This window comes from Brachionichthys hirsutus, unplaced genomic scaffold (assembly GCF_040956055.1).
Source record: "Brachionichthys hirsutus isolate HB-005 unplaced genomic scaffold, CSIRO-AGI_Bhir_v1 contig_1089, whole genome shotgun sequence".
In the NCBI taxonomy this organism is placed as follows: Eukaryota; Metazoa; Chordata; class Actinopteri; order Lophiiformes; family Brachionichthyidae; genus Brachionichthys; species Brachionichthys hirsutus.
In genome coordinates this window covers 157,744-183,008 of record NW_027180365.1, presented here as the reverse complement: position 1 = coordinate 183,008, position 25,265 = coordinate 157,744, and the positions used below count along the sequence as shown (strand labels likewise).

At 40.0% G+C, this 25,265-nt stretch overlaps 1 protein-coding gene across 1 annotated transcript in view; it reads left to right on the top strand.

The window, feature by feature from the left end:
• Window positions 1-509: 509 nt before the first annotated feature.
• LOC137914107 (receptor tyrosine-protein kinase erbB-4-like) overlaps window positions 510-25,265 on the top strand; it is a 102,761-nt gene continuing 78,005 nt past the window's right edge. Inside the window, exons 1-3 of the mRNA XM_068757724.1 lie at window positions 510-537; window positions 841-992; window positions 18,017-18,203. Of these exons, the coding sequence (XP_068613825.1) occupies window positions 510-537; window positions 841-992; window positions 18,017-18,203 (367 nt within the window). The remainder of the gene's footprint in view (window positions 538-840; window positions 993-18,016; window positions 18,204-25,265) is intronic.

The window sequence follows — 25,265 nt, the reverse complement described above, 5'->3', positions numbered from 1 at the left end:
CCATCCATCCAGCCATCCATCAATCCATCTTCTTGTAGATGATACGACCTAAATTGTCTCGTCTACAGCCACTTATACGCCTGCTGGAGACTATCCTAGCTGATTATGGGCGAGAGGTTGGGTACACCACGGATCCGTCACCGGCACATTGTGGGGCCACACATGGACAGGCAACCACACATGCACACACTCACACCAATGGACAATTTAGAGTGATCAATTCAATGTCTTTGAATGGGGCGGAAACCAGAAAACACTTGCAGGCACGGGGAGAACATACAAACTCCACACTGATAGGCATCGAACTTGGGACCTTCTTGCTATGATGTGACAGCGCTACTCACTAGGCCACCGTGCTGCCCTTCAAAGAAGTCTCACTCAGAATTTCATCAAATGAAATGTCTGATTTGAAGTAATTTGGTGTCTTTCTAATTATGTGTGTGTGTGTGTGTGTGTGAATGATGTGTGTTCTTTCATGCTTGAGTGGGCAGCGACATCTGATTGGGCAGATGGCTAGTGTCATCACGGGGGCAAGGTGTATGATGGGTTGAATTGAGTCTGTTTAATTACACGTCAAGCGAGCAGCCCAGCTACCCACTAAAGCGCTTCCATGTGGTCCAGGTGCCCTGACTTTTGGCACAAAAATCTACCATATTCAAAATGTATCATAATACAGGGATCATCCCACATGCACCATTCGAAGACCACCAACAAAATGTGTTTTTGCTGGTTTTAAATCACCCCAAAAACATGAAAGATGTATTTTCTTTCTAAACCAAACACTGCTATATCTACAATGACTGCATTAACACCTCATTCCTCTTTTCCTCATTTCCCTAGTGTGCACTGGTACAGAGAACAAGCTAAGCACGCTATCGGACCTCGAGCAGCAGTACCGCACCCTGAGGAGGTACTACGAGAACTGCGAAGTTGTAATGGGGAACCTTGAGATCACAAGCATCGACCGCAGTCGGGACCTCACCTTCCTCAGAGTAAGGACAAAGCAATAGGGATGCTGATATTTGGTAGTGCATATATCTGGCAGTCTCATTGTACACAAGTGCGATATTTGTTTCATTGGTTTAGTGTACAAATATATTTCGGTGTAAATGTCTGTTCCACACATTTAGGATTTGTTTGATTAAAATAACACACCTAAATTGTTCTGGCGTGTGTCACCATTTCAAACCCCTGTAAAAGAATCAAAAGAAAATTGAAACAAACATTTTAAAGATTCACTTATCGTTATCTGTCATTAGAGTAAATTCTACATTGTCCTTATTTTCAGGACATTCTGGAACTTCCATAGAAACATCCACAATATGCGAACTTTGCACAAGAATCTATCTGAAATGAAATGAACAGTTCTGTGTACTTTGTCATCCATGTCTTTTCATTTGACCTTTTTAACCAGAGAATGCCCTTAGCTCAGACGCCTCTAAACCAATCACCACTCAAATTAGTATCCGCATAGCCAATGACAAGCAGCAAAGAAAGTCCCTCCAATCAAGGGTAATCAGACTTCGTCTTTCCAGGCTGTTCAACTGATTGGACTCTCATACCATTGATGACTAAACGCATAATAAGCAAAAATCCAAGCAACTTGATCAGATTAATCTCCCTTTGATGAAATGGAATTCTCAGGCAGAACAGGCAGTGCTTTGGGACTAACATCAACTTTTATCATGTAGAAAATATTCAGAGCATCATTCTTGTCCTACACTGAGCATAAAAACAAAACAATGCTGTTTTAGGAAGGAACAGATGTTGTCATTATTTGCATGATTTATAGCTGCGGTTGAATGTAATAAGTGATGAGAGGAGGCTGAGGTGAATGTTGCACAGATTTTGAGGCAGTACATGCTGTTTGTATGAGGGAGTTGCTTACTTACATTTTTTGGCTTGATTGACAGCTGCACACACATACCAACAGTGTCTCATGACAGCACTCAGTCCTCCAGGGATCCAGAGCAGTAATAGTGCAGTAATGAGAGGTCAGCAAGAGGCAAGATAAGTTGCTGTAGTGAAATCTGAAAAGGAAAAAAAAAGTGCTTTTTTGCAAAATCGGATGCTGTTGTTGACCTTTGTGGCCCTCCACTTCTCAGGAACATCACCCTCGACCATTCAAACTGCACTCTGCACTGCTAACACCATCCAACCACAATTGATTCCCATTTATCTTGGGTCTATTGGGCTCCCTTGGTGTTACACTAAAGTGCTGACTGCGCTAATGGGCGAGTATTGCTGTATGAATGTGCTGGGCTACAGAGAAGGCATTTCACATGGAGACAAGCTACTGTATGTTTTCATATTTTGCTCCTCATAGCAATAATTTTAAGTTAATATAAGGAAACAATTTTATTAAATCATTTAAAAAAATAATGGGCATCTCACATCTCACACACAATAGAATCAGAATAATCAGAATACTTTATTAATCCCAGAGGGAAAGTCCATCAGGAACAGTGCTCCACTCAACAAGACTATATAATAATAATAGCAAGGACCAACAAATCAAGATCTATCAAAGCAGCAAGATAAAATATTAGGTCATTCAGTCTTCTACATTGTGCAATCCTTGCAATAACCACTATGATTCAAAACTGAAATTAGATAGTAAGACCAGGGAGCATTAAGCTCCAGGAACTCAGATTAAAAGTACATAAATAAATAAATGAAAAAAAGGCAAGAGTGACGCAGTTCTGAATGCACAAGTGTTTGTTGTTTAACTGCACACAGCCAAATCCAAAAACCTTGAAACAACATTTAACAATATATCATCTGCACAAGATAATTTTACAAACTTGTTTTATTTATTTTGTGGGTTAAGGTTAAAAAGGTTATAATCATTCTATGTCTGCTTCTACATTACACCAACGCTCATTTACAAAAAGGCCCCCCATGGCGACAACTTGCCAGGCTATTCCACCTCTCTGAAGTTGTCAATTAACATAGGCTAATTAATAATGCTAATTAAGAACACAAGGTGCCAAACACCAGGGGAAAAAAGGCAGGGTGCAATGTATATTTTTAGGGGATATTATTATGTTTAAGATAAAACACATTAATAACATCCTTCCCTTGGGAGGAAAAACTTCACCTTGAAGTATTGAAATAGAAAAAAAAAAAAAAAAAACTATTGTGCAGCAGCTTACCATACCACCTGTCTCTGTGAGGTGATTGAAACTGATGCTTCTGCATTGGCTCCTTCTTTTCAAGATAGCCGATAGATTGATGGTTACCTCCCCCCCCAAAAGCCCCCAAACAGCTTTAGCAGTAAATAGAGTCCATCTTCCAAACTGCCTCCCCGACAGATGAATCAAAGCTCGCACTGTGATTAATAACTGCATTTCAGCAGTGAGGCGTTCAGTTCTCCACTCTTGTATGTGTTTGTTCTAGCCAACGGTCTTAGCAGACGGCTTTGCCAATGTCCAGTGTTGACATATTCAAGATTTACATCAGTCATATATTCGTGAACCCTTTGAATCTTATTTTCCTCAAATTATTAGAGTCTAATACAAAGAACATGCACGTGCATACTGAAGGCATGCACATCAAGGACATCTAGTTTTCTTCACTGGAACACAGACGCAGGCGAAGACACTCTGGCATCTTTCTTTTCCCTCATGTATATGTCTCCCATGCACCCATACGGAATATGTGATTATGAAATATTCATGTTTCCCTTTCCTCCCATCTTCCCAGAAGGGACACAGATTGTTTGTATTGCCATCATAACCATTAGTAAACATGCAACCTTCTCCTCAACTTTAATGCGGTGATCAGATTTTTTACCAGCTCAGTGCCAATACACTGGCTCACCACCTCCCCGTAGTTGTATATAAATTATAGAAATAGAATTTGCAAATAAGCATTTAAAAAAATCAGGAAAACACAGAAGAAGCTTCGGGCCCTGACACCTGTGTAATGTTTTCTAAAGTGGTGTATTGGACTAAAACGAATAAATAATTAATACAATATGTTAACAATGTGTTATTATTATTACTATTATTGATGTTGTTAATTGATTTATTGATGGATTGTATTGATCCTCAGAAGAAAGAAAGTTTATTCCCTGCATTTTACCCATCCCTGTGTTATTATGTACAATAAACAAAGGGAAGTTAGTATTCTAATAGTGTATCAGACAATTACATGCTACATAAATTGTACATATGGTATACCTCCAGATACTATTGCCTACACAAGAAAGTAGCATCTATTTCTGCATTCCATCTCCTTCCTCTGCCATCTTTCCTCCTTAAATTTTTTTTACTTGCAGTTTCGTCCCTAAGGCACCATCAGTGCCCTCCTCAGCTTCTTAATCGTTGATGTACTGTTAGTTGAGTTCAGATTACATTGGCCCGTTGCTCCTCAGCAAACTCCTTCAATATTAATGAAGACTGATGAAATGCTAGGGAGCCCTTGTCTTTCAGGCTGTCCTAGATTGGATTGACAATTGCAATTAGCGTCCCCTCAAATTCATTTCTATCAATTTAATTTGACATGAAGAAGGACCGTGGTTTGGAGGAAGCGAGACCAATACGAGAAATCATTCCCGAGGAAAAAGAATTGGGAGGAAAAATGGGGCGTCCGAGTTTGACCAAGAAGTAATTGGTAAAACAAGGTATAGTTTTAAGGTCCCATATTATATTTTTCCACAAGTTAACGCAGTTCTCAGGCACTTATATGAAATATCTATGCCAGTCTTTGGTCAAAATAGCAAACAGATGCTGCAGGTCAGCGTCCGTCATTACTGTCTCAAACAGCTCCGTCAGAAACGCGCTAAACCCGGAAGCAAAATGCGCTACCGTGGTAACCGTGAGGGCCGTTTTTGGCACAAAATATTTGTTTTTTTGCCAATTTTCGCCGGAACATTACCATAAAAAATAAACGTCATAATAATAAACTACTCTGCTCTTCTTCTTCGACTTGTGCAGTAGACAGGGAGAGCGTTTATGTGTGGAGGGAAGACAGAGGGAAGAGTGTCTCTACACACGCACGCACACACTCGCGCTGAGCGCAGCCTAGTGATCCCTGTAAACTTCATTTCTATGTGGTCTCCTGGACACACAACACATCAACCTTTCTCCTCATCATCATGTCCACCAGCTCTCTAGCTTTTCCCGTCATCGTCCCAACATTCAAAGTCCCTACTCTCAGTCCTAAACTCTTCCATTCCCTCTTCTCTCGTGCTGATGCACCCATTTTCCTCTTCTTCATCTCTGTCTTCGGCCCACAGTAATCTGATTTCCAGCAGCTTCCTGTTGGTCAACAATGCTGGTGGCGCTCGTTGTTAACCCTGGCCTCCTTAAAACATTTACTGACATTTTTACTTTTTCAGAGTATAACTTCCTGGCACGATAGATTGATAACTTACCACACTTACTAATACAAAAAGAAAAAAATTGCCGGCTTCCTTTTGTCTTTGCATCAACTCCCCTTTCCACGCCCATCCCCAGCTCTCCTTGTGCTAACTAGTCAGTGTTTGAAGAAAAAACTCATTAGGATTACATAGCCATTTAGCTAAGTGACAAAGGGTGTAATTGTACCATCCATCAATTGGATGTAATAACACACATGGAGGAGCTAAATGTTGATTAGACCCTCAGCCAATTTCACATGTTTTCTTTGGGGGGAAGGGGGGGATGCATAGCCAGAGGAGACTGGGTTAGTTGATGGGTTGTATGTGGCCTGGGGCAGTATGTTAGTTGGGGTCACTGACCCTTGCAAGTGAAATTAACTTGAAAACAGTGTCAAAGGCAAGCAATTTATCACTTTGTGTTCCAAGCTATAGCTTTTTTTTATTGCTCAACGCAGACATGCAATCATCATGTCACTGGGTGTTTCCATACTATTCTTATAGTCCTCGTTTTGCAGCACATAAGGAATTGTAAATTAATGTAAAATACGACTCCACGTTGACACAGACGATTGAGAACACAATCAACACTTTGATTTGTCATTTGCCTTTCAAGGCTGCTTCCTCCCAAAGGAGAACCGAACTGAGTCAGCTCTCTCTTGGGGGAAGTGCTGTCTCATTTCTGTTTATGAGGCCCTTAATTTCACTCAAGTCACAAATCACAATCTTTTTTCATCATCATCATCCTACATCAACTCTGCTGCTGCAATCATAGATCACAATCCATCTATAATGCAATACTACCTGTAATGACATGTTGAAGCCTAATGCACAGTGGAAGATATTTTACTTCTTTCTGTGATTGTTTCCTTTTATATTTTACTACTACTCTCCAGTATACCTCCCACTATAATTTGTTGGGTAATTTCTTCACTTATCTTTCGTGTGCTTATAATGTCATCATAATGTCAAATTCATATAGACTACACTCTTAATCCTGTAACATATTCCACAAACCACATACTTGCATACTGTTATTCTGCATGTCAGAATGTAATCACTGATTTCTTATCGCCAGAATAATACCTGAAACTAGTGTATTCTAGATGCATAAACTTGTTTGTCACGTTCACATATCCATAGAATATTAAATATTCCTCTCCCTCGGGTTTTCAATTTAGCACGAGTGAACAAATGTTGCTTAGATTTGTTTTAACAGCAGAAAGCCAGCTGGCGCTACTTCCATAGTTTGTGGGGAAAATAAGGCTGCATCATTATGATCGAACTAGAGACAGAGTCAACCATTACCAAACTTAATCTCTCCAAGAGAACTTAAAACAGGATATTCCTTTTTTTTTTTTTTTTTACTGCTGACTGTCTCTGTCTCTGATTGCAAAAAAAAGCCTCCTATTGAAGCACCAGATACAAATATGGTGGAGAGGAAGGAGGAGGAGGAAGTGCTCTTCTCGTTCTATTCAGAATGACTCCAATTATTCTTCCAAAGAGAATGACTTAATTGCTCGTTAAGTTGATAATATTGCTCCATGCTGATAATCACATCTCCTCACACTGACATATAGAGCAGACAAAGGGATTTAAAATTATATGGGAATGAGTGGCGAGAGTGTCTATGAAAGAGAAGAGGAACATAAAGAAACAGAACATTACCTAGATAATTTCAAAGAGTCTTTTAGTATAATTGCAGCTTTTAGCATGAAATGAATGCATTTTGACTGCCGTACGGTGCCAGCACCATCCTTGTGAGATGTCATGTCTTTATAGCGGTGACCAATGCTTAAATTACATCACATTTTGTTAAGCCCCAAGCACAGCTGCCTTGAAATTAAATACGGTGATGACCTTTTTGACATCTGCAGTATTTAGGTAATCTAAACAAAGAAATAAAAAAAGTAAAAGAGGCAGATGTAAAATCAAATGAGATAATAGTTAGCATTGTGTGTCGGGAACACAATGTCCAGTTGTGGATATTTCTGGATATCCCAGACATAGTCATTTGCAATTTTATTCCTTTAAAATTCGCCGCACCCTTTTCATCCACAGTGGGTGTATAATGATACTTTGTCATTTGTAAAAAGGCACAGCAGTTCTATCAAGCATTTGGGTTTTAAGGGGCCAAATGGGTGTCTGATTTGTGCTTTCCAAGATAAAAATAAAATAACTGTGCTTTTATCTGCTCATATACAGCCAAGGTGAAGCGTTTGCCTGTTATGTTAATGATGTGCCGGTGACGCTAGAAAATGGCATCATCAGAACTGGTGTAATGGTGCATGTTAGCCTGTGTAACACTGCTACCAGATCATACTAAATTGAAGTTGAGGTCAGCATCAGTGGTTACACAGTTGAGATGGATCCTGTTTCAACCACAATAACTGATTAAGTCCCCAAATTTGACAAGAGAAATGATTGTTCATGAGATTGATTCTCAAATACCTCCAGGTGTGGTAAGGCCCACACGTCAACAAATGATTCCTGTCACCACTTTAACCTCTCATTTTGAATGAGAAAATGTCTTTATAACAAAGTCTATTGTGGGTTCTAATACAGGAGATGTTTGTCTTTCAGCTCCCATCTTCCACCCCAATGTATCATTTATTAAAAATTGAACTTCCTAACATTCCTAGCCTTACAAAGACAAATAAGCACCTCTGTGGTATGTTTCTTTTATCTATTACATCTGAACAGGAAAACTTTACTTTTTAAAATATGTCCATCTTGTGTCAAGTATATATTTTTAAATAACAGATGTTTCACTGCACACATTTTGACATTTCATTGAAAAGAGCATAGCACATATTTTAAAGAGGGATACACATTATATTTAGTTAAGTATGTGGCAGGATGGACTGTGTGGATGCTGGCTAATCTTAAATACATGACTGCCATCAATAATATGAATGTTCAACCTGTGTTTTTCATGCTATGAGGAGTCTCAACTCAACTCAGTCTCAACTCTCTGCAGAGAATAAGACCCTTTGAATACAAGTCTTGAAAATGTGTTGGATAGATGTGTGATTATCAGTGTTGATTTGTGGTGGACTATCTGGTAAATCAGAGTTATCAGTATTGTAATACAGTGGAACCTCGGTTCTCGAAGAACTCAGTTTTCAAACAAAAAAATGGAGTTTAAAATGCCCCCGAAGTTGAACAGATTTTCTGAATTTGAACACACGAGAGGAGCCTAGGCAAACCGAAGAGATGGGAACACGAGTTGAGCCGAGGCGGACCGAAGACACGCGAACGAAGGCAGAGTCGACTTGAGTAGGATCAGTTTGAGTCGATCTGCCACCCAGTCATTTTATGGAGCGGCCTTCATTTGAAAGGAATAACCCCTCCCCCTTCTTTCTGTCCCTCCACCTCCCTCCCGACACCGCAGCCAAAGCAGGATGTAAATGCTGGAATTGTGTTATATTAAAGCAAACCCTGTGTTTTGCCTTTCCTCAGTGCCAGCATATTAGTCATGAACAGTGATGCATGATACTTCGTAGTCTGATGCTGCCTTTATCACTCTTTTTCAGATTCCTCCCTTGAACTTTCAGATTAAATTATTGGACTGTGAGATATGTTACGTATTCATTCATTTGTTTTAAAACATTCAGTCTGCAGATTTATACAATTTACAAAGTCAAAGCTGTTATTCAGACTAATGCGATTGAGGGTTTAGGATGTGTGTTCTGTACAGTATTTGTATTTGAAAATGTATTTTATTTACCTTGAAAGTGCCCTACAATTCACTGGTGGCTTGCAGGAATTCAAATGTGTATATATTGATGCTGAGTTCTCTCTGTTTCCGTTTGTGCCATTCTGTAATCCCATTTTCTATGTATTTTTTGTATGTATTTTTCATTTTCTATGAATGTGTACTATCATATGAGCAGTAATGTGGCGCAGTGGATAGCGCTGTTGCCTCACAGCAAGAAGGTTTTGGGTTGATGCCATCCTGTGCCGAGTATGCATGTTCTCTCCATGTCTGCCCGGGTTCTCTCCGGGTTCTCCGGTTTCCTCCCACCTCCCAAAGCATGCAATTTAGGTGAATTTGTTACACTAAATTGTCCGTAGGTGTGAGCGTGAACATGTGTGTTTGTGTTTGTCATTCATGTGGGCCCGTAGTGAACCTCGCCTTCTGCTTGTAGCCAGTTGAGATTGGCTCCAGCAGATCCGTGACCTGCGAGGCTGTAGACAAGATGACTGTGATCTTCCGGTTTACAAGAAAATGAATTGATAGATATCCCTGTACTTTTAATTTGCAGTTGAACCATAACAATGAGACAACATCACTCAATGGCTGTTTCCAATTTGGCAAGACATAGTTTTAATAATAACAAATGGGTTGAGAAGTAGATATATATTAATCTAAATAGCTGCTTTCAATGTTGTAACTGAATATTTCCTAAATTATGACCTTATAATGCTTCCATACCTATGAATGTTATACATCAGCCATTTTACTCAGCTACCTTCAATAGGTTGAGTTACCTTTGCACACCCTGTCTAGTAGGACAACAGCAAGACATTTTTGATTACGATTGTAACGCAAAGTAGCAGGAAGCATCAATTTCATCCTCCATTTGTCTTGTGCGTCATAAATCTTGACAGATATGAAGACAGATAGAAAAGGAAAGCACTAGAGTGGCATCCCTTCCCATGAGGAGAACTTGCAACTCCATCAGAGCACTAGTAATGAACGGACTGTGGGGAATTCTCCAAATGGATTAATTTGTAATTGATTCAGTGCATTAATTACCGGCGTGGTTATGCCTGTGTCATGGTTAATATTGTGCAGATCTGACAAGGCTGGGAGGCTCGTCTGCGTTGGGACTGTTTGGGTGATGGCAGCCATTATTCAATTATGCCTCACATATCGGCGACAAAGCAAGTCTTAATCCGAGAGTAATCACTTCCCCACGCTCTGCACAATGTGCCGATGTGTGGGAGGATGGTGTTGAGTTTGGAGTTAGACTTAGATCCATCTAGCTCAGAGTTATCTCCTTTATCAGAGCTGTGGGCCAAATCCCTTCTGTGTGTTTGGGAGTAAACGAGAAGTCTGCATTGCAATGAAAGTTTCTAAACGTTCTGTGATGAAACTTTACTCTAAGTCTTCGTTCCAGTTTCCATGTGTGATTCCAAAACTAGTTATCCAGTTTGTCTGTACTGATAAATGATGTGCACATAACATATTTTTGCATAGCAGCTGCTCTTCCACACACAGCAGATATCCCACAGCCATCACCCATATTTGGATTTGCTCCTCTCATCTATTTGTTTTTCTTTCATACTGAACATCATTACTTATATATATACTGTACATGCAACACTTCAGGTGGTACTTCAGGATGGCTGAAGTACCACCTTTTGTGATAGAGTCACTGTTTCCTCTGCACCACCATATAAAATTAAACATATCTCTGATGGCGGAGCTGGTAAGTGAATCAGTTTCTGATTAACAAACCAATTCTGTAAGTCTCCGAGACTACAGCATTATATATCTGCTTGGCTGTTTTGATTTTTGTCATTCTGCAAGCATCAATTTCCCAGTGTCAACATGCATCCATGTGATGATGTCACTTAAACATGCTGTAATAATATCATTTGTACCTGGAATATTGTAGGAATCGCAAAAAGCACAATACATGTAATATAACACTGGAAAAATGGAATCCAACTCCTGACGTTTTGTGATATACATGAAAATTCAGACAAACGTTACCACTGCTTTGCCCTCTGTGCATGGTTCCAAGATTATAGGATATAAGAAATGAAGGCACAAGGCCTTGTGGGTAAATATCTGTTAAAGGAACAAATACCTGAACAAATACGCAATTGTTGAGTATAATTGGAATGTAATAGATTCTCCCTTCGGCGATAACAACAATAAAACTATGCACCCAACTGATTTGTGTGCTGTGAGAGCAACACAGACACTTTCTCCACTAGATTAGCTCCATTCGGAATGGGACTCTAACATTGTTTTATTTTGTTTATCTCTCGCTTGTATGAAACTTTGATGCAAATTCAATTACAACAGGTCAGTAAATGGCTTAATTTGGCCTCTTTGAGTTTGCTGTTCTCCATGAAAGTATATTCTATACTCCACAGCGTTGAGAGCTGTCCACTTGACTCATTGCGTGTCCGTGTGTTCCACTTCTACTTACAAAACCATTAAAGGACCCACTCTCCTTTTTCCCTTTATCAACGTTAACTTCAACAGAAATCTGTTTCAGCCCTGAGCAAAGAGCGAAAAAGCTCTTTCCCTTACAGTTCATTAGATTTCTGCTTTAATGTAAGACAGCCATCCTACAACCATTATCTAAGTTTGAATCAAACACTAACAAAAACAACACAGACAGTCCTGAGACTACCAATACTTTGTTGTGTCCTTCAGTACATATTTCAGTGTGAAAAAACATTGGGGACCGTCATCGTCAGTGCCTGCTTCCGAGCAGGCGGGAATCTCTAGTGGTTTGATTTTATTTCATAAATGTCCATGAGCTTTCAGAAATTGTAGACAAAAACAGACACAATGAATCCAGAGCAGGATGGAAGATTCCCAATCATTATTGCAATTTGTAAGGAGCGATTTTTCCCTTTGTCTGCTTTCAAGTGATACACCAATGAACCTTTGGGAATGTTGTGCTGGTCTTAGCATGATTGAAGTAGAAGTCTAGTCAGTCACCTCAGGGAGCAGGGAGGTTTTCTTGTCTCACTGCAGTCCTGTGACTTCAGTCCTCTACTACTACCCCAGTGGGACTGTTAAGTGTTGCTGTGGGGGAGCCTTGGCCATGCTTAATGGCCCCAACAGCATTATTATCTGTTAAAGGTTGATGGGCCTCTTGACTCAATAAATTTAGGAGGACAGGAGGAGAAAAAGTAGTGCTGTGTTAAGGTGAGGTTTCACTTGGGGAATGTATGGATCTCCCTTTATTTATACACTGATTTGATCTGAAATATGTCCCTGTTTTAAAGTTTGGATGAGCATTACAGCAGGGTTCTGTAATGCTTTTAATGTTCTATGTATACCCTTTGCCTATTGTGTAAAAAGTAAATAATTTTACTTCAAATTATGCAGATGAGGCGCAACTAAATCTCTAATCTCTATACATTTAGTAAGAATTGAAAACCCAAATGATCAATTAGACCAAACCAGATAGCTAATGATTTAAACATCCGTTGCCCTTCTGCTGCTACACAAATTTGTCAAGGAAACAAAAAACAATATAGTCTATAAATAAATATGGAGTAGGATGTACATTTACAAAAGTGTGAGAGTTTGCATTTAATGAAAAAAAAATCTACTTCCAAGCATGCTTTGAAAATAATGCCCTCATTACAGCTTCTCTTGTCTCAGTAAAGTGATGGCCCCATAAAACCAGTATAAGAGAAAATGAGAAATAAGTAATGTGGCCTTATTCCGACCACAGAGGAAATCTCTGAAATTAAAGATAAAGGTCTTGCTCTCTCCACAGGGAACCAAAGAATCATTGTTCTGACCCACTTGACTGTCCCCTCTCTCTTTTTCTCTCCTATCTATCACACACACACAATAAAACATCTGGATACAGAGCATCAGTATCCAGCCTTTCGATTCGTTTTGGCAGCCAGACAATTGTGTTATTCCAAGATTTTGAAGTGTTCTGCTGGTACTGAAGTTGAAGACTTAATAATAAATAATAATAATAAAGACGAAATAATGTAATAACAAAAAGTGACCAAGACCATTCAAAGAACAAATTAAATCCACCCCAACCGTCACATGGGCAGAGCAATGTGCAGAGAGCACACAACATCAGGGAATACGCAGAGCGAGTAAAACGCATCCCATCCTAATGGAAACGGAAAGCCACTCTAGGTTGTGCAACACGTGTCTTTTCCAGTGGCAAGGTTGCATCAAGCTGTGAGAGTTGTAATAAAATACAACACATGACAGCATTACTAAATTCAATATACATTTTAAGGCTATACCTCAAATAGCACCCTCTCTGTTTGGACAGATTTTTCATTGAATACCAGTGTTGACGGTCACATTATTTTACTTGTCTACTTTGAACCATCTCCTGGATGGATTTAGACGCATAACATTATATATTAACTTCTCAAGCTCTTTTTCCTCCGATGACAAACTTCGATACTTGAGACTCATGCATGAGGCATTTTGTGTGTTTTGTCCACAACTATCTTTTCACACCACTCTGAACTTATATTATGTAGCTCGTATTTGACCATTTCTGTCAATGACGCATGCAACTTACAGGGCTTCCTGTCATCATGCTTGACAAGTCAACTGTCACACTGTTGCAAACAATGACACTCAGTTGTCAACTGAACACTATTGCCTTGGCATAAATGACATGCACACTTTAAACAGAGACCTCTCAAAGTCACCCATTCTCGGCAGTGTCATTATTGAGCGACAGCCAGCCCCAGGCTCAAACACATACAAAAAAAACCACACACGCTGTGATTTAAGTATTTGGCAGGTCGTTATTGTTTTGTTACATCTTGTGTTTGTTATATGCTTTTGTACTAGTCACTTAGTTCTATATGTATGTTTCATCTCACTGAACTTGTCAATATTGCTTTAGTATTTAAAGGAAACGTTCCTTTTGATTGTTTCATTGGAATCCTCGAGGACATCCTTGAGCAAAATGGTGCTCCGGAAAAACATCTGGCATTGACTCAGTGGAAACTAGGGAAGGACGTGGAATAGCAACAGAGAGGATTTAAACCTTTCATGTTAGTTGGAATCTTTTGGCTGTGTTACCATAGATGATGACAACAACAGCAACAACAATAAAATGCAATCTCACATCACAGTTTTGTTTTATAGCAGGCATGCCTGCATATTTGGGAGTATGAGAGGTGCCATGTAAGAAACAGAAGGAACAGGTTATTTCTTCATTCTTCAAAGACTGGTCATCAGAGTACGTGCGCACACACAGAGAGATAGAGAGAGAGGGAGCGAGAGAAAGAGCTCAAAATCAGATGTTTGAAGTTGCTCATATTCATATTATGCCAGAGGGATTGAGGTTGTGTTTTACAGGAGAGTTTGTGATTTCCCAGACTGGAGGCAGGGACTTCCTCAAAGCAAATAATGACACATGAGGGATTTTACTAAAAATCACTCCTCCAATCAATGCTGATATGATGACATTAAGTCTTATAGTCTTACTGAGGGATTGTTGCACCATGAATAGTCAGAATGGTGGGTTAACAGTCATTTATCAATGAATTAATTATTACAGAAACTTGCTTTCTGTAATAAAAAACTCAAGAAGATTTCCTGACTTCAACTTGTAGACACTATCTGGATTCGGTGTCTGCTTGCTGATGTGGATGTGGTCTCAGGCAAAGGATTTAGGCAAGTGATATGGAAATAGAGGATGAGGACTTAGTGATGCAATGCAGACCTTAAGCCTTCCAAGTGCACTCCTGTGTATCAGACTTCAATGACCACAGTCCCACGGAGCACGTCGGTATGCCTCAATATGCATGGAAATGAGAGGCAATCATACTAACGTGTGTTCAGTCTCTCCAAACTCTCTAATGGTGTCATTGCCCTTTCAGGTCTGCATCACCCCTCACAACAGTTCACCTTCATCCAGGTCTCCTTGCTCTCTCTCTCTCTCTCTGAGTGTCCATTTATTTAACTGCCACAGGTGTGATTTTAATTACGCCGTAAAATGTACGTAAACTAATTCCGATGCACTTCACTGAGCACCTCCTCCTGCTGTGTGCATTCACGTCTGTCCTACTCTACCCTAAATCCTCCCTCCTGGCCCACTTGGCTTCTTTTCTTTGAGAAGTTGAGGACTGAAGGACTTAATTTGAAAACGGTGCACGTCTCTGTGACTCAAGTGAGGGGTTTGTTTGACTGCCACACTTCCGTTCACAAACATCCCAGCCTGGGAAGGAGACAGGAGGGAGAAATATCTGTTAATCTAGTGAATCTGTCTCTTTTGTTCACTGTTATTGGGACTCTTGATGCATCAATCTCTTGTGGGACATGTGAGTTGTTTATGCAGGGCGCAGGTCCATGCGAGTTGGGGATTTTCAACACAATTCATCCCTCATGCATTGACACAGACGTCTCACTTCGCATTGCACATCGCAGCCATACGGAATAACCTTGTTGACTTGAGAAATAACCTTGATAATAAATGACGATACATTTAAAAAAGCATTAAAACCTGGTGTGATGAACATGCCCTTCATACCCGTGTCAAGATGGTCGATAAGCTATTTTTACTGGGAGAAATTCAGGACAACAATGTATTATGTTGTTATCTTTAGCAGTTAATTTACTGCTCTAATTGCAGTGTAAGTATATAGAGCAGGTCATGCAAATGACTCAGGAATATATTTAGCACAAGCATGCACACAAAATAAATGTGCTGCTGCATTGGCATATGTGCCAAGCTGACAAATGCTTCTCATTCGTGTAATTTGGACTGCTAGTTTAACAAATGTGTCAGTTTCACATTTTAGTGATCATTTTTAAAGGGAGTTGCGGATGTTAAAGCTCGCTTCATTTCAAGTGGCGACTTCCCTAAAGATAATCTTGGCCTGCGCCAGTTGGTGTTGGGATGGGGAGTGCTTGTTTTGTTGATCTGTATTTAATGAAAATGACCACACAGAGAAGGTTTGGCCATTAGTTCAGCAAGGGCCTGTAATCACTACAAGTTGTTTTCCCTTTTCCCCCCATCCCATTCATTATTGAACAAACAAACAGTTGGGAGAAAAAGCATGTGTACCTGCCATCTCCTTCTCCCCTTGTTTTATTTGTCTCTGCAGTGCTGCACTTTGGGGAGTATTGATTTGTTCACTTGAAGAAAAAAGAAAAAAAAAGAATTCCGAAATCATGCGAGTAGGGTAATAAACAATCATTAAAGAAATAATGAAAAGTAAAACATTGAATTTGTGCATTGAAATAATTGCCTGTTGTTGCTTATGTTCAGATTCAGAGCTGATTGGTTTTGCTACTGTGTGAGATCCCCCCCACCTTCACCACCATCTCCATTTGTTAGCAAGAAAAAGTACTTTGATTGCAGATAAGGAAGAAAATGTATGGCACATCCCCCCGAGTCAATGTCACTGAACTATGGATATTTGATTGTGTATCAGGATAAAACAGTAGCCCAATCATCCAGCAGGGTGAATTACTGATCTCAACACACCTCAGCTCTTGCTAATTCAAATCTTAACAGAGAGTAAATTATTCTGGCTGTGTGTCCACACTGATGGCACAACACAAAACATTACAACTGTATATGCATATAAATACATGCATAAATATGGCACAACAAGGACACACCATCTTCCATAACATTTTATATCTAGATAAAGCAGCTCACGTCATCCTCTTTACCAACTAGTTCTGAACTGGTAAACGCATGTGCACATTCACACCAAAGAAATCTCCCACCACTCAATCACATAAATACACAGAGACTCGCCAGACTCTGGCCCGTCTGTTTCTATTAATGGTAATCAGCAGGGTGACGATGACAGTGCTGTGACTGCGGCCTACTTACTGGTGGCTGATGGCCATGCTCTCCGACAGCTGTCAGATGCCATGGCTGCACTGCCAGGTCCTTCTTCGGGTCTTATTTCGGCTTACCACATTAGCCGCAACGACACTTCACACACAGACTTGTTGATTATCAGCATCAGCAGGCTGGCGTGGAAGCACTTTTCTGACCACCCGTCTGCTAATAACAGCCACCGTGATGGTGGATCAGAGAAAGAGGACACAGCCTGTCACTTTGATTCAAGCAACAGCAGCCTCAGTTTGGCGGCTCCTTGCCAGATCTCAATAGTTGTGGCACTCCAGCCTAAATGGCATCTAAAGTGTGAAGCAACGGCTGTCCTTGTGGTTCAGTCACCCCGGGCCAGACCCTTGACGCGAGTTCCGAACCCTGTGCCAAGATTTGCATTGAGGTTACACACCCAGGAGTGAGATCTCCTTGCTCAGATGTTGATGCTCAACTCACTGACATGAGTGCAGATGTGGAAAGTGACCTCGGAGATGGCGGCTGTCAATGATCTGATGTATTCCTAACTTCCTTTTCATTATGTTCATTTATTTTTCCTCAGCACTGCATTCTCCGTTCCTCACCTGCTTTCACTGAGTACTCGATTATAGAGGCAATTACTACACAATACATATTTATGTCTCACATATTTTAAGGCCTGAAGTTAGGCCGATTGTAAAACTGTGGGCTCTACCCTTTTTTTAATTTTAAGCTGAATATGAAGCACAAAAAAACACGTGTTTAAATTGATATGTTTCTGACATACAAAGTGCAATTAAAAGAATATTATTACTCCAATGTCCCTTGCAGTTTGTGAAAGCAGGGTATATGCATGTGATGTCACAGTAGGTAGCTTGCCATTACACTCATTACACTTACTGAGTAGCAGCGTTAATGTTCAGCTTTAATCTTGCAAATACATGGAAATAAAAACCACTTCAAACACGTGAAAGAGCTGTTGCGTGAGATACTGTACACATATATCTAAAAAGAATTCAAAGCTACATTCCTAAAGAGGGAAAACGTAAAGCTGCCCCAGGTTGCATGTTGTATACAGTGGTGCAATGTTGGCATGCATTACCATTTCTTTCTATATCTCTTCCCACAGTCTATCCGAGAAGTCACCGGCTATGTATTGGTAGCCTTGAACCAGTTTGACTATCTGCCTCTGGAGAACTTGAGGATCATCAGAGGAACTAAACTGTACGAGGACCGCTATTCCCTGGCAATCTTCCTCAACTACAGGCGTGATGGAAACTTTGGCCTGCGTCAACTGGGTCTGAAAAACCTCACAGGTGAATGGCTGAATTCATTTTTTGGTTGCTCTAATTTCCCAGCTCTGTGTATTCCTGTGAATATAATGAGTGCATTTTTCAAGTGTAAATCGAACGTAAAATCGATAGCCAACAACATGTAAGATTTTAATTACAGCTGAATACAGACTCTTACCTGAAACATGCTATACTTATGTCGTGATATTAGCTCGTTTCAAATCACCATCTTGCAATGAATCATTTTTAAAATGTCTTACATCTGAGATCAGCTGTGATCAGTCCTGCTGCGAGCCTTAACTATATTAATCAGTATTTGTGTTACTTTGCTAAGGATTGTCTACACTCAAGAACTTGCAAACCTACATTTTTTTTGGTCAGAAGCTAGAGATGTCTATACATGTGATTGCATAAAACTTGCCTACTAAATAAAAAAGTAAAATATAACCTATAAATCCAGTGTATAATATGTAGCCCACGGGATCTTTGTGCTACTAGGTTTCCTTCAGTCGTTCTGACCCTGAGGTCAGTGAGACATAAAGTTCTTGATTTGCACAAAAAAAGAACAAGAGCTTCTCCAGCACAAGGCTTAGTGGAGCATACCAGGGCGAGAGTCAGCACAATAAGTGTGCAATAGAAGTTCGAAGGTGTTATTTACTCATTTTGAAGTTAAATCCATCCTCACAAATTGTCTGATGGTTTTGAAATAGTGATAAAAATGTGTTTTGCTGATTAATATGATGTAAAATTGTTATCAGTAAGGGCTCGTCAGTTCTGTGTAGTACAATGATTAAAACATTGCTATTTTCTTATTTTTGTGCACTCCAGTGCAATCATAATGTAAATTACTTCCCTTATTATCTTTTACAGGTAGCACTAAGTGCCAGCCATGTCCCCGTTGAGGGGGAATGTCAGTAAAATGGGCTTTGAAATGATTTTTCCTGATCATTTCTCTAGGGGTATGAACTCACACTGCATTGAGGCTGGAATGGTGGCATACAGTATTGTACTCTGAAGTTTTGTCACAAAGTATCTGGAGCATTACAATAATGCATCAATATGCTGTCCATGAATGCATGTTGTATATACCTGTAAATTTGTTTACAAGAAAAGAAACAAAAAGATAATATGGTAGATTAAAACTAGAAAAGCACACAGTGCAGACCTCCGCCAAGCAGCTTGTTCCCCTTGTAATCGGATTTGCACCGTCCACATGGTGATCTGGATCATCATCAAAAGGTTGAAATGTAAAAATGCATCAGTTGATGTGCATTTTTAACTGATTTTTTAAATCTATTAATCGGGTTTTCAATGTTAAAATTCGATATTTTTTCCAGAACTCATTCTGGATCAGATCCAGAAGACATTTTACATGATAGTGCATATCGGACTCCTTTAGAAATTATGATTTTTGGTGAGTGAATTTAATGTATATATTACAATATATGATTTTTTTTTAAAAAGCCTAGCTATTATAAGTAAATGGGAAAATTTGGATTTATTTGTATCGCGACACTATCCACAATCTGGATTTGAGTCGGATGAAATTCAGTAGGAAGATAGAGGTCCCCACCCTACATGGATGTGGTTGATTATTGACCGATGTTTATGCGGCCAATAATCAACCGAGATATTGAGGAACACGGCCACGCGATGTGCTGGCGACGTGTCCGAGGTGTACCTGGCCTCTTGCTCATAGCAAGCTGGGATATGCTCCAGCAACTGCCGTGACCTGCAAAGCGGAAAAGCAGCTGTAGATGAGACGGATGGATGTTTTAATATCTTGCAGTTCATGTCAAGAAGACATTGATGTTTGTCAGGAAGCAGGGCACTGAACTTGTTTTCCTGCTGCTTTCAAGTTCTAAATAATTCAGTCATCTCTCATTGTTCTTCCCAACTGCTCCTTCTCTGTGATCCCCAGAGTCAAAGGAAACAACACATCCATCAGTGACTGCATGTGCAATGACATTATGTGCTTGTGCGTTATCATCCATGTTGCATTCGTACTTGCATGTTTCACGGTGCTAAGGGAATTTCATTTGTCCAGCACCACAAGTGTTTTTTTTTCCCCTTCCTCTCTTCTTTGTGGTGCCAAGTTCAACCCAATGCTGAGGGAGCCTGAGCTGGACTCTACAAAAGATGTTCTTTGATGTGCCATCTGTGGCCCAGAGCCATGAAGGAAAGGGGAATTCATGCACAACAGTCATAGCCTGAATCTGCTCTACTTATTTCTGCTTTATTTCAAAGTTTTATCCAAGTATTTCTTATTCCTACCAGCGAGTTGAATAGAGCATATTATTTTTAGAATACTTATTTTTATTTTTATCTTTTCCCAAATTTGGAAGTTTGGTAGTATAGCATATTAATTTCAGCCATTCCCGTGGGCCTTGGTAAAGAAGACTCGGCCCAGGACCCAAGTCAAGTTCAACTCTAGTTTGGTCTGGCTGTGGTATATGCAGTGCGGTGTAATTTATTTTAAAAGATACATTACTGATCCCCAGAGGGGAAATCCTACTCTGCATTTGACTCATCCCTTCAGAATAGCAGCCAGGCCTCATGTTTCCTGGGGAGAAACTTGGGGTTAAGTATCATGTTCAAATATACATTGTGCTGGTGCTTGAACCGCCTCGGCCACAGCCGTGCCCAAAATATGAATTTGTAAAGATCTAAAATAACAACTCCATAAGACAAGTGTCTTTCTATGAAGACACTTGTCTTAAAGACAGTATCACATTTGATTTTTGCACACATGATCCTTACTGTTTAACAAGCTCTTGCTCTGGAGCAAAACAAGTCAATTGTGTCCCTGTTTGTTCTGCTGCAAGGTGTCATCATTCTCCAGTATACTGCTGAGGCAGGGTTGAAGTCTGTTCCACCAGGATGGATCGACAAGTAGTGCAGATTCCTTCAATGTTTTTATTAAGTCTTAGACTGAACTTATCATTCATTTTAAAAGGGTTTGATACTGCTGCCATGCTGCTGTTCCTCTGACAGCAGCTCCCAGTAGAAGTGAGAAATAATTAATATAATCCATAAGCACATGTATAAGATGATAAAACGCATTAACTCCATAAGGGACAAATCGAGAAAAGGCACAGTAAAAGACCCATTCAGCACTGAAACCCACCCTCTTTTCTATTTGGGTTGAAATTGCCTTCGGATGAAATCAATTTGTTGTGAGTATATTGTGGCATTGCACTTATTGATTTCTCCGGTGCACTTTCTGTTGGCTGTGAATGCACTCTCTGGATTTGAAGGGACTGCAGGATTGGGTGGAGAAGATCGCTGGCTGAGCAGGGATAGGACTCCCTCTGATGCACCTTTCAATCAAGCTTAGCAAAGTTATCCTCATGAATATGAAATAATAGGCACACTGAATAAAATGTTGAGGATTGTGTGTGTCCACAAGTGAATAGGAGTGGAAAGGAAATGATAAGTCAACCATTGCTTAAGTGTGAAAACTTTAGTTAAATTATCTGACTCTTTATTTTGTTGGAACAAAATAGTTCTAATTTATGTGCCATTCGATGATCGTCCCTTCAAAATAGTACCTCTACATTTGGACCATTTTGAATGTGAACTTTTGAATGCTGCAAACGAAAGATTTGCAAGTTTGTATTTCTTCCTTTCAGGCAGCATACTTTCACATTATAATTACAGCCTGCCTTCCTGGCAAAATAATAACTGCCTCAATAAGGAGCACAGCACAGATGAGCTTTCCAATTTTAACCAATTGTACGCCCACACCCCACCCCATCCCTTCATTCTATCCAATATATTTTCCTTTTTTTTCAGATTTGTTTAGTGCTGTTGATTCATTTTATATCCACCCTACACTGTCCAAAACGGAGCATCCAATCTGAAGCCCCATCTGCTGAATGATCCGCTCTCGTCTCATGCATGCACACAAGCCTGTATTTTACGCCAAGACGTTATCCACTCTGTCATGGCCCATCTGCTCTCTCTTTGTCTATCCTATTTTCTGTCATTCTTCCATCTCTTTTTCCCCTCATTCATTGGCAGTGTGTCTGTCATCATATTCCAGCTCGCTGTCTTGATTTGCCACATTGATACCTTTTTTTACAAATTCATGCACTCAAGTATTTGTGCAATTCTGTACTGTATGTAACACGTACTAGCTGAGTCCTCCTCTTTTCACAAAAGCAAAATGCAAGTTTTACATGCTGTTTGTCAATGATTGTTTTCTCATCCACTGAATGCATCCTGATCAGCGGGATGGGGCAAGGTAAAAGAGACAATTTGAGCCAGTGTGTTTCCCCCAGACAAGGAACTGCTCGGAGACGGGCATTAAATTGTGGCCTCCTCTGATCCTTGGCTTCCATCCACTGTCGAACGACAGGGAAAAGAAAGAGCAGTTCTGCCACAGGAGGCTGGCGAGCCTGGTTCAGTGCACACCAGCAGAATTCAGCCAAGCCTATTGTCTGGGATCCCACAGACCTTAGATCTCCTTCAATTGTGTGTCTAATTGATTACTTCCCAAGCAATTACTCTGGCGTCACACTCAATATTTCACTGCTCCACGAAGGGTGCAAGAGGGACCGTCTTTCTGAAGGACGACTTTCATATTGTCACATTTGTGAGCCCCTAATGTGGATCACGGGATGGCACATGTTAAACTGAAGTCCGGAACGGGCCATTAGTGGTGGTTGGTGTAAATTGATTGCTGTGTAATACCACTGTGTGATAGCGATAGTGCGGCGGTAAGAGACAATGTTGGGTTTCTCGGCCAGGAGAACAACGTAGTTACATTTCTTTAAAAGTTTAAATGTTTTACACAACTATATTTGAACAAAGCTAGCAAAGAAAGAGACAGGGTGAGGTGCTCAGTCACCAGGGAGGAACTAGGAGTAGTTCCACATCTATTACGGAGGCCCCATGGACGCCTCCCTGGGGAGGTGTTCCGTGCATGTTCTACTGGAAGAAGACCACGAGGAAGACCTAGCTGGCCTGGTAACGTGGCTGGGGAGAGGTAAGTCAGGAGGTCCAGTTGAAATATGGAAGATCTGGAAGATTTCAACTGGATCTGTCTCCTCAGGTATTAAATATAGAACTGGGGAGTTAGGGATGGCACATAGAACGGGAGAGCCTGAACATACTGAGGAAACAGAGAGGATATTCTGACAGAGTACTGTCCAGAGAGTCAGGTCCAAAGAGATGAGATGTGTAAAAGTTGTGGCTCGTTCAGTTCAGCAATGCCTCCGCAGTTCAAAGCGGTGAATGCATTAGGATGAGCCGAGGAAGACTCTCATCTTTCATCAGATGAAATAAATACCCCGATTTGCATAAGCATGACCACATATGCATCAATACAAATTGACCTTCCAAACTGAGGCCCCTATTCACGCGTTTCGTTGTTTCAAGGGGCGCTTCTGCTGGGGTGTAAATGGAATTTTGGTGTGTTTGCAGTGTAAAAAGTGTAACATTTCAATGATAATAAAAGTGAATCTTAATCTTAAAGTGTTAAACCAGTAAACATCAGTGGCTGATTGTGATGTTGAATGTAGACAATATATTACTTTGGTCATATTTTATTTATAGATTTACAAATGTAACCTATGTAAGCTCTACTCAGCTAAGATTAAATATTTCTCAATGACCTTGTCATACGTGTTAATATTAGTTTTCAGGCCTCAATTAACCATTATTTCTGCAATGAATATAATACAACATGTGTAAAAAGAAAAAAAATAATAGCACCACTCCATTAATCTCTGAATTGTTTTCAATGAATCCACTTAAATGTTAGTTACTTTGAATATAAGTTATCTTTTTTTGTGACCCTAACACTCAACTCACAGCCAAGCACGTACACATACACTGATTGTGGAAACATTAACACAATGCACTACCTTTAGACAGACACAACATCATATGCATAAAAGCAAACAAATAAGGGATTGACAGTTTAATTTTTCATTGAGTGATACTTGTATTGTTCTTACTTACTACTTACCTACTTCTTTCTTACATGTAGCATTACAGATTCAAAACAAACAGTCATTCTGTGACTGCCATGTTGTGTTTCCATCACTGACTGTCTGTCAGTGTGGCTTTACCATAGCAGTGTGTGGCTGACAGTTCTTGACATGAGGCTCTTACTTTGATTTTGAAGGCCAGGCAATGTTTCAGACAGGTTTTTGATGTCAGTGATGCTTAGTGCTCTGCTCACCCAAGAAACAAAACAGAAGAAGCAAACACAATAAGAGGTTACTGACAGCTCCACAGATCTCAAAAACCACAGGAATATGTCACTTTCCATCAACTAAGTTATGAGACCCTGAATGCAGGATTTATAACTGTCATCAAAAATATATATATAAAAAAAAATTGAGGTTGGAGGTTGTGTCTCAGCTATGGTCTGTGAAGTACCCCTGCGGTCGATTCTGGGACCCCTCTTGTTCAATCTGGCCATGCTTTCTTTAGGCCAGTTGATGCACAGCAATAATGTCAGATCTATGTTTCACTGACTTTGGCACTGCATCGAACAGAGCAGTGTATGGATGAAAAAATGGAATGGTAGCTAGTATTATAAGATAGCTCATGCATTTACCTTGTTTGCCTCTCCTGGTGTAGCTGTATAAAATAAAATATAAGGCTAATGTTTAGGCTAATATTGAAGCTATAAAATGAAAATGTATGGCAATATTCAGACCTTTCTGACTGTTTCACATAGAAGGGTCTGAATGCATTACCGATTATTATGTGAAGAACGAGTGAATGTCGGTCAGTTTTCAACTTTTTTGGCTTCAACAAAAAGTATGAGATTTGAAGCAATAAGACATTTCACAAGCCATTCTGGTAACATAAATAGGGCACATATTCCGTCTCTAGTTGAGGGTGGAAACAGGTTTGACCTCCATTGCCTGTAGTATCGCTACTCTTTCCTTTATTTTGGCTTCTGGCAGCATTTTTTATTTCTTTATCTTGTAAGTTCGTTAGAATGTTTTGTTACCTAAAGGCCATGGCAAGGATTTAAACGTTTGCCTTTAAAGACCATCAATTGTCAATTTTGCTTGCCACAAAATATCAACTTGTAACAGCGATGTCATTAACCTCACAGAGGTG